This window comes from Heteronotia binoei, chromosome 4 (assembly GCF_032191835.1).
Source record: "Heteronotia binoei isolate CCM8104 ecotype False Entrance Well chromosome 4, APGP_CSIRO_Hbin_v1, whole genome shotgun sequence".
In the NCBI taxonomy this organism is placed as follows: Eukaryota; Metazoa; Chordata; class Lepidosauria; order Squamata; family Gekkonidae; genus Heteronotia; species Heteronotia binoei.
Window position 1 is genome coordinate 49,263,917 of NC_083226.1, and position 15,443 is coordinate 49,279,359.

Below are 15,443 nucleotides of genomic sequence, written 5' to 3' on the forward strand. Positions count from 1 at the left end.
ATGCTCATACACTGCTAAATTAATTTGTTAGAGGCATTTCTGCTGCCTTGTCTCTAGGCCTCTCTTGGCTGCTGGTTCCTGTTACCTCTAGTTCTCATTAGTGTTGATCTCCTTTCGAGTAAGCAGAAACTGAGGCTTCAGTAGCTGCCAATTCTGGCAGCTCCACCTAATCATAAAACCCAAGTAGGCTCAGGAGATTTTTCACTGGAGTCCCTTCATTAAATTCATTAGGTACATAAGGATGTATTGGAATGGTGGTGGGGGGGGGGGAGCATGCAGGCTGAATGACAAGTTCTTAAGTAGTAAAATGCTTATTGCCAATCTTGATCCACTTTTTTCCCCCTGCCATTCAAGAGATAATATGCAACACTAAACGATCAATAATTACACAGGGTCAAAATGGGCTTTTACTATGGCCATCAGCTATTTTTTACAGCATCAAGAGAAACCACCTTTCCCACTCCTGGCTCATCAAGTGACAAAAACCTATAAATGGGAAAATTACCTGGAGCAGTTAACATTCAAGAGCAGAAATAACGCCTACGTGCCTCCAAGGCTTCACGCCACACAAGTCTGCACCCCACACCATGACAGCACCAAGAGACAGCACAGAGCAAGAAGCAGAGCAACAGAGATCAAAGAGAAGGAATCTTTAGTCATCTACTAGACAGCAGGCCATCTACACATCAGAGAGAGAGAGACTCAAACGCTTAAAAAAGAAAGATATCAGAAAGTTTAGTAGAGGAGGGGACAGAAGAGGGAAAATATTTAGATCTACAAGCTACAAAAGCAGGGTGTTTATTGTGGCAGCCATTCTTCAGTATGCTTTAATAAAAGATCTTATGTGCGTCATAATGAACATCTTTAGAAGGCCAAGAGAGTATTTTCATTTAAAGTAATACAGGGAAAATATAAAGTATACTAAAATCTCTTCCTGCAGATATATGTCACACATCAACTTCATGCAAGTTCTCACTGTTTGTGTAGCTTCTTGGTTATTTCACCCTTTCCCAGTTTCATTATCATTCTTTTATGCAAATTTAAATAAGCATAAGCATTTAACCTAAGGGATTAAAGCACAATGCATTCCTCACCAACTTGCGATTTGAACAGCTTGCAGGACTATTAACAGACTATGCATCTGTAGAAGAATGTGCATCATGTCCACCAACTGACAATAAAAGATCATGTTACAGAATTGTGGAATGAGAGAACACAAAGTTACTGGGAATTCAAACTGACCTGAATCTACAGGTCATACTACAGTAATTCCAGTTCACAAGCCCCTTGGCCCCTTTCCAAAACAGTTAATCCATGAAACACAGGGCCACCCTAAGCAGAGTTACACCCCTTTTAAGGCCACAGAAGCAGGGATTCACTCTGTTGGTTCTCTTTCAGGGGCCACAATGTGATTTCCAGACATAGGATAATGCCCCTGACAGACATATGCTGAAAACATGAGTCCAGTGGGTGATTTGCACATGGAATTTGCCTCCCAGTAATCCTGTGAACTGTATCCTTGATTCTGCTGTTCATGGGATTGCCACAGACAAAGCTGCATGTATGAGCCATTTCTCCGCCTCACCATATTCATAGGAAGAACAGATTTCAGGGAAAATCAAGTCAGCAACATATTAGAAAGAGGATGTGCAGTTAGTGAAACCCAGCAGATCTAGTACCTGTGCTAGAGTGATTACCAATGGAATCAAGCCTGACTAAGTCTCTGACGAAGAGTGTGTGATCCCCACTGTTAGCATCATTAGAACTATCCACACTACCATGGCTCACCGTGTCCCCATCACTTCCACCTGCGGTCATCCGAGGAGCTGAAGATGCAAACAACAGCGCATTAGTTGCAAAAAATGGACATTTTGAAAAGTAGTTCTTAGAAGCCTAAAAGATCATCATACTTAATTCTATGATTACATTTTCAATTTCATTTTAGAAATATTTAAGAATTCTCCCCTGCCACGTCCAAAGCTACCTTCATACAATTACACATTTTCCTGCAACAATAAGACAGCTCTCGTATCCTAGCTCTGTAGAAGCTGGGCCTACAGACTTTAGTGACTGCAAAATTACCTGGTACTGAAGGGACCTGTAAATTGCGTGTAGACTTTTTGAGGCATTGTCTAAATTGTGCCATGCCATGCACCATATTCCGCACTTTTGTCCACAGAAAAATGCCACTGCGATTACTGCTAGGCCATGGGCTCTCCAAAGCTGCCTAGAAAAGTGAAATTGCTTATTTCCAGAAACTCAAAATGCTCTATATCCAAGCAAAGTGCATACACACACACACCCCTATACCATGTAGTCTCAGCCATGCTATAGTGCTGTATTATTTTTGTGTTATGATTTACACTTTGAAATTCACATTCTTATATATGAAGATATCTACTTTTTTGTCAGATCCAGAAAAAGACAACCTAGAACTTGGTCAACAGGTTCAAATGCAAAACGTTTAATTGATTACCAGTGTTCCTCAAGCATGAAAAAGCTTGAATAGACAGGATCTAGCCCTTCTCTTGTGCAGTTCTGATGGCCACTTGAGTTGAACAGGGGAAGCAGGTCCAAGAACCTACTCTGCTCCCTTTAGGGCCACCCTGACATTTGAATTCTGGCACTGCCCAGAGAAAAAGCAAATTTTAAAAAAAGCTGGTGAGACACTTTCCATTTAGCTGGAAAGTTCCCCATGTATATGGTAGATTCTGAGACATCTGGGACTCAAGAGGTGACAAACCACTCTGACGGACAGGAGAGTATGGGTTAGGAACAAGCAGTCAGAAAGCCAGCTGGCTAAAAACATTACCCAAGATAGTATCTAACATGGGTCAATCCAGACTCAATAAAAAAGTAAGATCAGACAGCTATTCATGGCTAGCCACAGAGAGATCCAGGCAGGGAGGCCTTTGAGTAGAGGTGGGCAGCAAATCCCCACCCTCCAGCTTTCTAAAACAGTAGCTAAGGAAGATAGACCAGGCAATCCTATGGCTAGGGTAATCTTGGCGCTAGTTCAAGATTATCTCAAACAAAAGCGATGAGCACAACTTAGACATACTTAGTTGACTTTTTTTTCCACATCTCACTTACCTTGTTGTAGTAACCATAGGTGATTGCGTTTGGCTGTATGCCAGCATTTTTCATTTCAAAAAGGACTCTCACAGCCAGAACAGGGTGGCCCCAAAGTCCACAGAGCTGCATTACAACTCTATAGCAAACCTAATAAAAATTGAAGGTTTGTGCAATCAATTTTGGCAAGCACTCTGTAGCAGTTTACATTATGTAAAACAATGGATGTGAAAGGACACAGAAGATGGAACTACACCATACATACATCTCTGTAACCAGTAGAGGGAGTACATGTTAAATCAGAATAATGAGAAAAAATTTCCAAAAGATTTCAGCATCTGCAAGCCAGTTGAGGAGTTACTATTTGTTCTAACTTGAAGAAATTTTGTTCTGGCTTAAAAGATTCTTAAGTCTAATTCTATAAACTGCTGTACTAAAATTAAGTGTTTAGGATTAGAAGCAGATGTTCAGTAACTGCTGTGCCATTTACTTTGCAATAGTAATGTGTCTTACTACCTAAAATTAGCAAAAGCTTAAACATCCTGTAAGTAGGTTAAGACAAAAGACACTGAAGTTCCCAGTACTGTGGAGTACTGAAATTCCCAGTACTGTGGCTGAGTGTGTTTTCTGAGTGTGTTATGGTGCTATATCAACTATGGGAGACGGATTTTCATGAAGTCTATGAACTATGGGAAAAGGATTAGCATGAAGCCATTTTGCATACGGCAAAAATAGCAGCAAGTTTTAGCTGTTACCAACCTGACATCAATTTGAAAGGGGGTAGAAAAAATAAGAAAACTGAGCTCTTCACATCTTGTTATAATGAACATGCGATGTTTGGAAACTCAATATTAATATGTGAAAAGTGAAAATCCCAAAGAAATGTTGAGAACATCAAGATATATCAGTGAATCATGACAGCCAAAAAAAAAGTTGTCTGACTGCCAACATATGAACATTCACAAAAGTGTTTTTATAAGATTGATTGAGAAAATTACAATAGACAAAAACCAGTAGCCTTCCCAAACCTAACCATTTGCTACACGGAAAAGAAAAATGAACTCCACATTCAATATTAGCATATGAAGTATTAATTTCAGCCAGACAACATTATGAAAGAACTGTTTGCTTATTTAAGCATCACTACTGTCTTTTCTCAAAACAGCTACTGTAGGACAGTATACATCTATAGTTTACAGGGCCCTTGCCATAGCAGAAGACTTCCTGCCAGCAACTCCTGCTGTCTGCCATTGCTCTGTCAGTTAGTGGGAGAAAAATAAATTAAGTAATTGCCGTTACGTCACTTCCAGATTCAAGAACACTCAGAAGAGAGATACCACAGAAACTCTACCACAGAGTTTCTGGTGATTCCTAGAGTGGAGTGATGTCACTTTTACATATTCCCTGGAAGTGACTTAATATGGCCATAGTGATGGCATGCCCTCATGTCATCGTCCCTGACTCTTGCCAGTTGCCAACTACAACAGAAACATCTCCATTTGCAAATGTTCTCAAATAACTGTTCCAAGTTCTAGTTTCAAAAGCATACTGGGATCTGGAGGGCCTCATTTCAGGTTTGGGCAGATTATTTTGGTAAACCCAATGCAACAGCAGTTATTATTTAATTACTTCCCAACTTGTCTAACTTGACTCCCTGAACCACACCCAGGTCTATAAGTGTCTACATTTTCCTCTAATTTCTTTTATTTAAAATAGGCTGAGGCAAGATTTAAAAGGGAAAAGAAACTCTCAGCATGAAAGGAAGTTAAGTCCAATGGTATAACTGCAGCTAAGCCTACTAAATTCCCAATGACTGCCCAAGTTGGTGAAAACATTCCAAAAAAAAGCTTTTTAAAAGTTTATAAATTGTTTAAGCTCATTTTCCTGAAATGAAAGATTTCCTAAAAAAAGATGCTAGTCAAAATCTCAAGGATCGTAACCTGGACATATTCTCGGATAGGTATTCAACAGTGGAATTAGCCAGGACAACTACCATCATCTTGAACTACATTGAATTGGTGACTGTGACTAGGAAACATATCACAGTTCTCTACTTCAAGATCACATTTAGAAACCCCAGTACTGAATGAGAGTTATTAAGGTCAAGAGTATGATAATGACTTCAGATAAATCTACTGGGATTTTTTTCATTGTGAAGTTTATTTTACTGTTTCAATATTCTCCTTGTTATTCCTATGTAATTATGATCTTATTTTGGTTTTTCTTTCATACTTATTGCTTGGTTGTATTTTTATACTCAGTGCACTAATGCTATTTGTATTACCATAGCTCTTTATTAAAAATTCTAAAAAAATATTAACAATGAAAAAAAGAGTGTGATAATGAAATCTAGAGTAATGTGATCAATATTTCTGAACACTGGTTCAGGAACCACATCATCTGCCTTGAGTCTCAGTAAGAAAGGCAAACAAAATAAAGGAAATGATTTTTTAAAATATTTTAATTTTCTTCCTCTGGGCTGCTGAAGAAGCAGCAGAATAAGACAGCAAGGTACTGCTAAATAAAAAAATGTGCACAAACTAGCCACTGAGCAAGGTTCATTAATGAATTTGGCTCCTATGTCCCTCCCTTCCTGCACAGTCAACACTGAAGGAAAAATCAGCCAAGATTAAGTCTGGTTATGAGAGACATATGAAGAGAGGCAGATTTAACAAGAATTAGTCCCCATCCACCCCCAGCAGGAATCTTAATCAGCAATTAATTCAGATTTAGAAACCCAGTTTATGGAGGAAGGGCTAACTCCAGTTAAACCATTCATTTGTTCTGCACAGGAAACCACAATGAATCATTAGCCATCATTCCTTGACCATGCTTCCTATGAAAAGTGGGAGGGGACCCTGGGACAGGCCAAATTGCACACATTTTTATGTAGCTCTGCTGTGTGAATGCAGTCTTCAAATAAAAATAATGATAATTTCTGGATTGCTCACTTTAATTAGCTGATTTATTTTGGGGGGGAGAAAAGAACCCTTTTAAAAGTATTCCAAAGCAGAGGAACTTTGCTGGAAATGAAGTCATTTTTGGCAGAAAATAGTAACTGATAATGAAATTAATGAGCAGTAAGCTTAGAACAGAAAAAAGGAAGTACTTCTTCACCCAAAGAGTAATTAACACATGGAATTCGCTGCCGCAAGAAGTGGAAGTGGCTACAAGCATAAACAGCTTCAAGAGGGGATTGAGTAAACATTTGGAACAGCTGCCTATCTGTGGCTATTAGCCACAAGGTAAAGATGGAACACTATGCCTGGGGCAGTGCTTTGTATTCTTGGTGCTTCGGGGTCAACAGTGGGAAGGCTTCTGGAGTTCTGACCCCACTGATTGACCTCCTGATGGCCCCTTGGTTTTGGCCCCTGTGTGACAGAGTGTTGGATTGGATGGGCCATTGGTCTGGTCCAACCTTGCTTCTCTTATGTTCTTATGTATAAAAATCTGCAAATTAATATGCATTTGCATCATTTCATGCAACTCAGCAGCTCTCTGGACTTACCTCATCCAATGGTTCCACATCCATTTTCCTCATTTTGATAAGAACATCATATGCTTGTTGCAGAGCTCTGACTTTGGGATGGGAAACTCTAACATAAGCTGGCAGACAAATGAACCATAAGCTGTAGCAGTGACTGAAAAGGCACTTGGCCCATTGTGCAGGGCTTGTGTAATATCTCTTAGCTAATTTATGAGCTGCTTTTATCTCCTGCAAGATAAGAAAATAACAAAAATTAACAGCAATAATCACCTGGCACAGAACATACCACATTTTTCTTTAGCAAAGCAGCAGAATGCTGTTTTGCATGCATGCTATTTTCAGGCCTTTGCCCTTTAAATATTCACAAGTTGTCAGGTACAAATGTTTTCTCTCTAGGGTGTTGATTATGGCCCTGTATATTACATAGTCATGTAAGATTTAAAAACAACACAACACAAAGCTGACCTGTTTTGTTCTCTTCGCCATAAGCGCTGGACTGTTTGAAATAATACCTCCAGGTGGGTGCCTGTTGAATGAAAGCTTGAGCTCCTGTGGCCTGTCGAAGAACTTAAAATCTAGTCTAGGGAAGTTTTTATAGCTGGAAAAGGAAGACACAAATGTTTGGGAATTAGTCTTCATTACAGTATAGCATACAAAGTATAAACTACTCCATTTCTAAACAAATGAAAGTTGTGTTAGCGCTGTTTTAGAGGCAAGAATGCAACTGTGGTATATAAAATCCAGCCTCCAGAGGGAAAAAGTGTTATTAGACATGCTGAATGTGCCCAGTGACATTTCTGATTCATCCCCTCTGAGTAGCAGACGCTCCAGAAATGCAATTTTCTTCAGCTTTAAATTTGCTTTGCTGTGTGACATTGGGAGTGGGGATGCTGCTTGATCAAGTACAGATCAAGCTTCTTTGGGCATGCCGAGTTAGATCAACAACTCTCAAGAGCAAGGTCACAATATTTTGCAATATTACTTATACACAGAATACTGATTTAGCTCAATATTACCATATGGCATATAGTTCTCCCACATCAAAAAAACCCAACAAAGTCAATTCTTTTCAAAAGCCCAAAATAAGCTTTTTTAAAAAATGTGGAATGCACATGTTTTAATAACTCAGTCCCACCCATTGCTAGACCCCCTCCTTTGTTATTTAGCAGAATACCTGTACTTAGGTGTCCTCTCCTGCCCATCTTCAGGGGGAGGCTCTGGAGGCATTATAAACACTGTGTGTTCACTCTTTTGAGACTCATCAAGCTCGATCAACCGAATATCCTCTGTGGACTCTACATCAGCCTGCAAACACATCATAATCCAATTTTAAATCAAGATGCCTGTAAATTCCGTAACTACATGGGAAGTTCCTATGCTCTAAAGCTCTGTGCTTCTAGACCACAACTGAAGAAAGGTTCTGGAAGCAATGGCAAGCAAAAATAGCAGATCGCAGCTTCAAGACATAATCATTCGGTTACATTGCCTCCATTACCCGTGCCAAGAAAATTACTGGAAAATCAGCACAGTATCATCTTGCAAGGATCTGGCACATTGAGTCAGCATGTCAAAGATCCCAAGACATTTTTTGAACAACCATGATTTGTAGCCCCATAATATCACGATGCATGCTTAAGGAATAGAAAAGTCATAAAATATTCCCATCTTAAGTACCTTATCTCCTTTTTCTGATCCTTTTTCAGGAAAAAGCTAGGAAAAGTAATTAAAACCAGAATTAGAATTCCTTACATAAATAATTTACTGACCACAATGTACTTTTCATTACACTGTTCAAACACTCCCCCCTCCCTCCCCACACACACACTTACTTGCCTAACAACCAGCCTGTTTGGAGCTCACTCCTTCACACACATGCTGCAAGATGCTCAACTAGTAGATATAAGTCTAGGATAAGCCAGAACAGATAGTGTGGGGCAGAAGTTAAGAGTACCACACTTTGAACTTGGGTACCCGGCTTCCTAATCCTCATGATCAATGAAGCTCACAGGATAACCTTGGGCCAGTCGACCTCTCTTAGCCTGACATACTTCACAGGTTTGTTGTTAGGATAAAATGGAGAAGAGATGAATGAGCTTCATGCAGGAAGAGAAGGATAAAATGGATAACTATGGAATCTCTGAATTCAGACATTATAGCACCTAGGCATAGTAGCAGGGGATAAAAGGCGGGGGGGGGGGGGATATACTGTCTAAGCAATACTAAGGTATCCCGTAAGTTCTGCATGAGATTCACAGCACCACTTGCCTACTCCATTCTAACATGTGATCTTCTCTATTAGCAAGAGTGGTTGTTGCATTAAGATTTAGCAACATGTAATATGAAAGTAGAAAGGTTCAGTTTGAGAAATCTTTCTATAAACAAACTAAGCAGTTACCAATTTGCCCTAAGCAATAAAGGTCATCAACTCACATCAAAATGAAGACAAATTCAGAAAGCATCTAACAGAAACAAAAAGCCACAGATCCACAAGAGGCAGAATGTAACACTACCTCAATTTGTTGAAACAGATTTTTTTTTTTACCTTTTCCACACAGTCATCAAAAAAAGCCAAGCCGGTATCTTTGTCACTCACAAAACTGCATTCTTCAATGAAGCGGCTAAATATCTGTGTTTTAGTTAAAGCCGTATAAAATTTTGTGTAGGCACGATCTCTACTTTTTAAAAATCCTAGTTAAAAAAAAAACACACACACACATGATGATTCCTAAAAAGTACTGGCACAAGAGAAAAGATTCACAATTATTTCATTTGTCTATTTAACTTTTTATTGTAACCCTTGGCATTGCTCTGAGAGCTTAGGAAAACAAGTTCTTGTAAGTGTATTTATACTGAAAAACTTGTACACAGATGAGTTCCATGCCATTTCTCCTACTGAAAATATCCTATCTGTAGGCTCTTTCAACACCACAGCAAAAGAATGAAACTGAAAAATGTGATCACAATGTAAACTCTGATGATAAAAGGACTCCCTAAAGCATTCTAGGAAACCTTTGCTTTAATTAAGAACCTTTCTACTCAAACCATAGCAGACTGTGCAACACAACCTGAGGATATGTATGCTTTTGAATGCAAGTAGTGCAAATTTTATTCAATGCAAAAGGGGCTTGGAAGAAATTTCAAGTTAATTGTACTTTTTGCTTTCTCTCATTTTTTTCTGGACTTCCAACTTTTATTACCAGTTAATGAAGCCTGGCACCAAAGTGCACCCTTCACCAAATGCAGAGCATATTTGTGGAACTTTGTAATTTCTATGGCAACACAAACAGAATACCCACATTTGTACAATATTAAATGCAGGTCAGCTTGCTTATAGTGTTAAGCTATGATAATGAAACAGCAATACCATCTCTTTCTTGAATGGTATATTGCCACAGCATTTTTAGGCAAGCAAGGAACCAGAACACAACTCCAACCCTTTTATGTGTGCCTTGTCCCCAAGCTGCTATGATAGAATGTGGTGCAAGAGAAGTTCATCAATATCTCTTGTCCAAATTTAATGACTATGACAAGCCTGTTGGGACCTATATATGGGATATGAGCCCTGCTGTCATTTCATATTAGAGAGACTGAACTCTTGCATGTTCTAGCAATTCCTGATAATGAGCACTCTTTTCAGATTGAGAAGAGGCATAAAACATAGCAATATGGACCAGTATTCTGGCAATACTGTAAAAATTCTGAACTCAGTTCTGCTGTTCCTCTATTAACATTACATACTACAACACCATGTTTCTCTTTCCTTCTCAATGCACTTCCGTGTCCAATGACTAATGTCTCAGCTGTCATATTACACTCTGTACCATTCCCTGTGAATAACCAATGCCTGACCACACACCATGTCCTGCAAATAAACCAGTGTTGCTTATTTCAGGCCTAATCTCACAGGAGTTCTTCTCTGAACAGAAACAAGAACCAGCATGGTTTCATTTCATTTTATTCGATTTATATCCCGCCCTCCCCACCGAGCTCTCAGAGCAATGCCAAGGTGGTAGCCACTACTTGTGTGTTGTTTTTCTTTCCCACAAGCCACTATGGTGAAAGCTTAAAGCTAATGACTGTATGCATTTTATGGCACGACTTGTACTGTTTTTAACAAATAATCTCAGAGTTCTGTTACAACCAGAATCACCTGTATCTTTGAGACTCACCTTGAAGATCAAACAGAGAATCTGCAGCAGTAGCTTTATTCGAAGGTGCCTGTGTGATTGGTTTAAGGAACGTTCTGTACCCTTTTAAGATAGATGCCATGAAACGCAGAAAAGCTTCCTGAATCTCCATCTCAAATTGGGTCATTTTCTTCTGCCAGGAGAAATCTGCCTCTATAGGTGTCATCTCAACTGCTGAGCCTTCTTGTGTCTTTCTGTGAACTGGGATACCGAGAGGTAGGAGAAAAGAAACTGAATTAAAGAACTTTTTTTTTAAAGTACAGCTATTGGAAGAGATTTAAAGAAGAGGTTTTCAGATGTGCTCAGCTTTCACAGAATGCTCAAGCACATAAGTGTTAATATTTATTTATTTATTTATCTATCAGATTTATATTCCGCCCTCCCCTGACAGGCTCAGGGAGGCTAACAACAGTTTAAAAACATTAGCAAACATATTAAAATTAGATCTATAAAAACATTTCCATATTGACAGTGCACTTCACACAAGTAAAAAATTATTTCCACAATTACACAACCTGACAGGCATAACCTATACCATTATGAATTTCAATTTTACTAATAGCCTCCAGTCTCATCTCTGACATTCAGCTACTATCTCACACACATTACAAACTGAAATATTATGTTTCCTCAATCAATGCGGTTATCAGCTTTGCAAACTGGCATCACTGTATCCCTCTCAATCACACAGTAAAAGAAAATCTGTTTTTAAAACACTATCCTGATGCTTCCTGACATAACGATGGGGAAAGGGTAATGACCATGGAACAAAAATTTACTACAAACCCAATTTGCTTCGAATCAGCAGTCTTACATTCCAAAGAAACCTCCTGTAAGTAAGATGCAATTAGGGATGCCAGCCTCCAGGTAGGACCTGGGGAATCTCCCAGAATTACAGCTTATCTCCAAACTAAAAAGATCAATTCCCCTGGAGAAAATGGATGCTTTGGAGGATGGACTCTATAACACTGTACCCTACTGAGGTGACTAACTTCCCATCCTCAAATCTCCAGGAGTTTCCCAATATGGGCCTGTGACAACCCTATCCATCAATCTCCTGCTGGTAGCCAGAGATAGGGGTGAGTGGGCTGGCAACCCTAGATACAGCACAAACTTCTCATACTAAAGGGGGGGACAAACAGGTTAACTTCAAAAGTCCCCCCATATTAATTTTCATCTTTTGCATAGATCAGTTTTCCCTCTCCTCTCCTGTATTTTACCTAATGCCAGTTGTGGATGCAATTTCTTTAAGGTGCTGAGTAGACCTTTGCATGGCTTCTTAGGAAGCTGTTTCCAGTTCATGCTCTTCTTATCATCTGATCTAAATAATTAAATGAAACATACACAAAAATCAAAAGGGAGCCAACAATGCTTAAAGAAAAAGCAAAAGTGGGTTTCTTTGCCTCCTTCTACCCCACCCCCAATATATGTGGGGGGACCCAAAATGAAACACTAAGCAAAGTTATCTTAATTGAACTACAACAGCTTTGTTTAGGTTTGATCTAGATATTATTCCAGCAGCAAATAATTTGACTCACATTTCACTGCATCCGGTTCTACAATTTAGTTTTGTTTTCTTCAGTGAAAAGCGGTTTAGTTAAACATAGTTACACATTGTAAGACATACTGTTTTACAGCTTTACTGAAATTCAAGAATCAATAAAAATAAAATTCAAAGACGTGTGTATGTATATGTGTGTATAAAAAGCAATATTTATATACATGAAGTACTGGCAAATATACTATGAGAACTGCAATACAAGTAAAGGTCCAGCATAGTGCTGGGTACACTTGTTATGATGCATATTTGCATACTGCTCCTTACAGGATGATTCTATGCACTCTGTCAAAATGATGTGTCCATCCATCATGTACATGCACAATACACGGCTGCCCAAATGCGACAATACAAGCTTTAATCACTGTTGTATGAAACAAACCCAATTTGCTTCAAAACAGATATGCTACACAAAGCTTGTGCTTCTGTATGAAAATATAGGAACAACTCCTCTCTATGCAAGAATGAAACTGGGACTGAAAGATGGGATGTGTGTTTAGAAGGACAGAACTACCACACAACTGAAGTGTTACTTATCTGGGAGAGCAACTAAACAACTGCTTGTTTCACAAGCCAAAGCAAGGTCTACCTTAAGGCAAGGTAGAATCTTGATAGCTAAGAATGGGATCCCTTCTCTCTCCACCCCTTGCAATGGAAGTAGGGGGTTAGGTCCAATAATTCCCTTGCACTCAGGAGAGCCCTTGGAAAGCAGAGGGACATCTTCAGACCCAATTCAAAGATTACAGGAATAAATATAACATCTTGTTTCTGTCACAGCACTGAAGGTGTTTAAAAACTGCCCATCTGTTTTGTTTCATGACATTAATATAGCGGCCTTCCTACTGTTAAAAGAAGATATTGGCATGCTTCCAAACAGGGCCGGCTTGCCCACTAGGCAAACTAGTTATTTTCCTTGGGCGCTGGCAGGGCAAGGGTGATGAGTTCAGCCTCCCTCCTAGGCAAATGCCTAGTTTGCCTGCTCCCCAGCCTCCTCCTCACTCCCCCACCAGGTCTATTTCAACGCCCAGGAACAGGCGGTCGAACGCCATGTTCCTGAGCTATATAAAGGTGCCCCCGTGCAGCACACTCACTGTCAGTGCTGGGGCAGGCCAGCAGCAGAGAGAAGGGTGGCCTGAAAGCCTGAAAGGGTGGCCGTGCCGCTGCCTTCTCCCCACTTCCTGGATGGGAAGGAAGTGGGGAGGCAGCAGCGGCAGCAAGGGGAGGTGCGGCACTGTGAGTTTGCCTAGGGTGTTATGCACCCTAGAGCCGGTCCTGCTTCCAAAAACATAACACAAAACAATGAAGATGGCATCAATCTAAGGTATTCAACAACCATTCCTACTTGACTGCACCTACTAGTGTTTATAGGCTGTATGACTAGCATAAATCTTCCAAACCACCATTAAAAAAAAATGTAATTAATGCAAAAACTTCCAAATAGTAACATGTGCAATCTTTCTATATTGTAGGCACAGAAATGATAACAGGGGCTATACTCCAATGTAAAAACAAGCCTTAACAACTCTGGCCTCCATTCTTTAAAGGATTTGGTGATGAACCTTGTGATGAACCTGTATTCAAAGCCTCAAAATAAACAATGTCTTGGGGGGGGGGGGGAACCCGTGCAATTAATCTCTGATTGGCACAGTGACAGTCTGTGGGCCTACATATGCCCCCTTATTGCTCTCCCCTCCCTTTGTGGTTGGTACAAAACCTTCCGGGTTTGATCAAACTTTTATTCACCATAATGTCCAAATGTAGTCACCTGAACTGGGATCAAACCAAAATTCAAAATCCAAGATGACGTGGAATAATCCAGTTCCCTACGAGACAGATGCATCTGGACAGCCTTGCGAACAACAGCTTGACCAATCCAGAAAGGGATCACACAAACATCAGCACAGCAACAAGCTGTGTTCTGTGTCTGACAGAAGTTTAATTGGTTTGTTGTGACATCTGAATGCTTCCAATTAGCCCAGCAATATTGGGAGGGGGAGGGATGTATCAAGGCCAGAACAAGACCTGCATCTCCCTAAACCAGAGATTTATTCATAGAGCCATAATACTAACTTGAAAGCAACATTAATGCTATAAATAACAACGAAAAAGGATGAGAATGGTTGGCCTGTAATCCCAATCAGATTTCCATACCAACAGTTTCTCATTGTCACTTCTCCTAATTGACTCTGGAGACAGATAATGAAGAGAATGTCTAGTGAATAAAAGCTATTCAACATTATTCTGGCAGTCAGTAATGATTCTATCACTACACTATAATATCGCCACTAGCAACACACACAGAAAGCCCTCTTATCTGTGACAAGTACTGTGCCTGTGACAGTGCCTTGTTCTTCTGAGAACGCTATCCTCCCCACTTCCTAAGGGAAAGGTCTTCTTTGCAATCATTTCTTTATACACAATAGATAATCAAAAGCAATGGGTTTGCATTAACGCAGAGTCCATGTACTGAGATGCATTGGCACATCTATGCCATGCTTCTAAATGTAGCAAAAGGTATACCATTTGTATTTTCACACAAACCACATTGCTTTCCTACTGTATCAAGCACAAATTCACATATTAAGCAATATTATTAGAAAAACACTCCTGAGTTTTCCTATCCTGGGGCTTCCTACAAAGCATTTCCTTTTTCTTTTTTTTTAAACTGACAAAGCATTTCCAAAGACCACGGGCCAGTGTGACAAACTGACACATAACACCAAACTAAGATCTTGCATTGTATTAATAAGCCCTGTGATTCTGCACTCCCCCTCACCCAATCAATTCATGATTTCCTATTTAGTGCAAACAATTTGTCACTGCATTAAAACTGGGAGACTGGAATTTGTACTGTACCACCAAAGTTATGGTTTGAGCACTGCCTGAAACCAGGACGGCTTTTACACGGGGACAATTCCTCATTGTGCTATCAGCAGGAAGACAGACTCCACACAGGAGATTCATGTTACCCTTCTTGTGTTCGCCATTTCTCCTCCCCTTGTGGCCAAAGTTCTTTTTGCCTTCTTTTTAAGTAGGTGCACTGATATAGGAATAATCTGCTATATGGATAGGCCTACTGCTGTGTTTTTTTTAAACTGGCAAAAAGCCTACTGGCAATGACAGAGAAATGCGATGTTAG

At 39.8% G+C, this 15,443-nt stretch overlaps 1 protein-coding gene across 6 annotated transcripts in view; it reads right to left on the reverse strand.

Moving 5' to 3' along the window:
• DENND4C (DENN domain containing 4C) overlaps positions 1-15,443 on the reverse strand; it is a 90,607-nt gene that overhangs the window by 23,529 nt on the left and 51,635 nt on the right. For all 6 annotated transcript variants that reach the window (XM_060237232.1, XM_060237233.1, XM_060237231.1 and 3 more), the window contains 10 exons: positions 11,967-12,067; positions 10,729-10,947; positions 9,102-9,247; positions 8,234-8,269; positions 7,734-7,864; positions 7,025-7,157; positions 6,581-6,787; positions 3,094-3,222; positions 2,083-2,227; positions 1,680-1,826 (listed from right to left, as the gene is read on the reverse strand). In XM_060237232.1, coding sequence (XP_060093215.1) covers positions 1,680-1,826; positions 2,083-2,227; positions 3,094-3,222; positions 6,581-6,787; positions 7,025-7,157; positions 7,734-7,864; positions 8,234-8,269; positions 9,102-9,247; positions 10,729-10,947; positions 11,967-12,067 — 1,394 coding nt within the window. The remainder of the gene's footprint in view (positions 1-1,679; positions 1,827-2,082; positions 2,228-3,093; positions 3,223-6,580; positions 6,788-7,024; positions 7,158-7,733; positions 7,865-8,233; positions 8,270-9,101; positions 9,248-10,728; positions 10,948-11,966; positions 12,068-15,443) is intronic.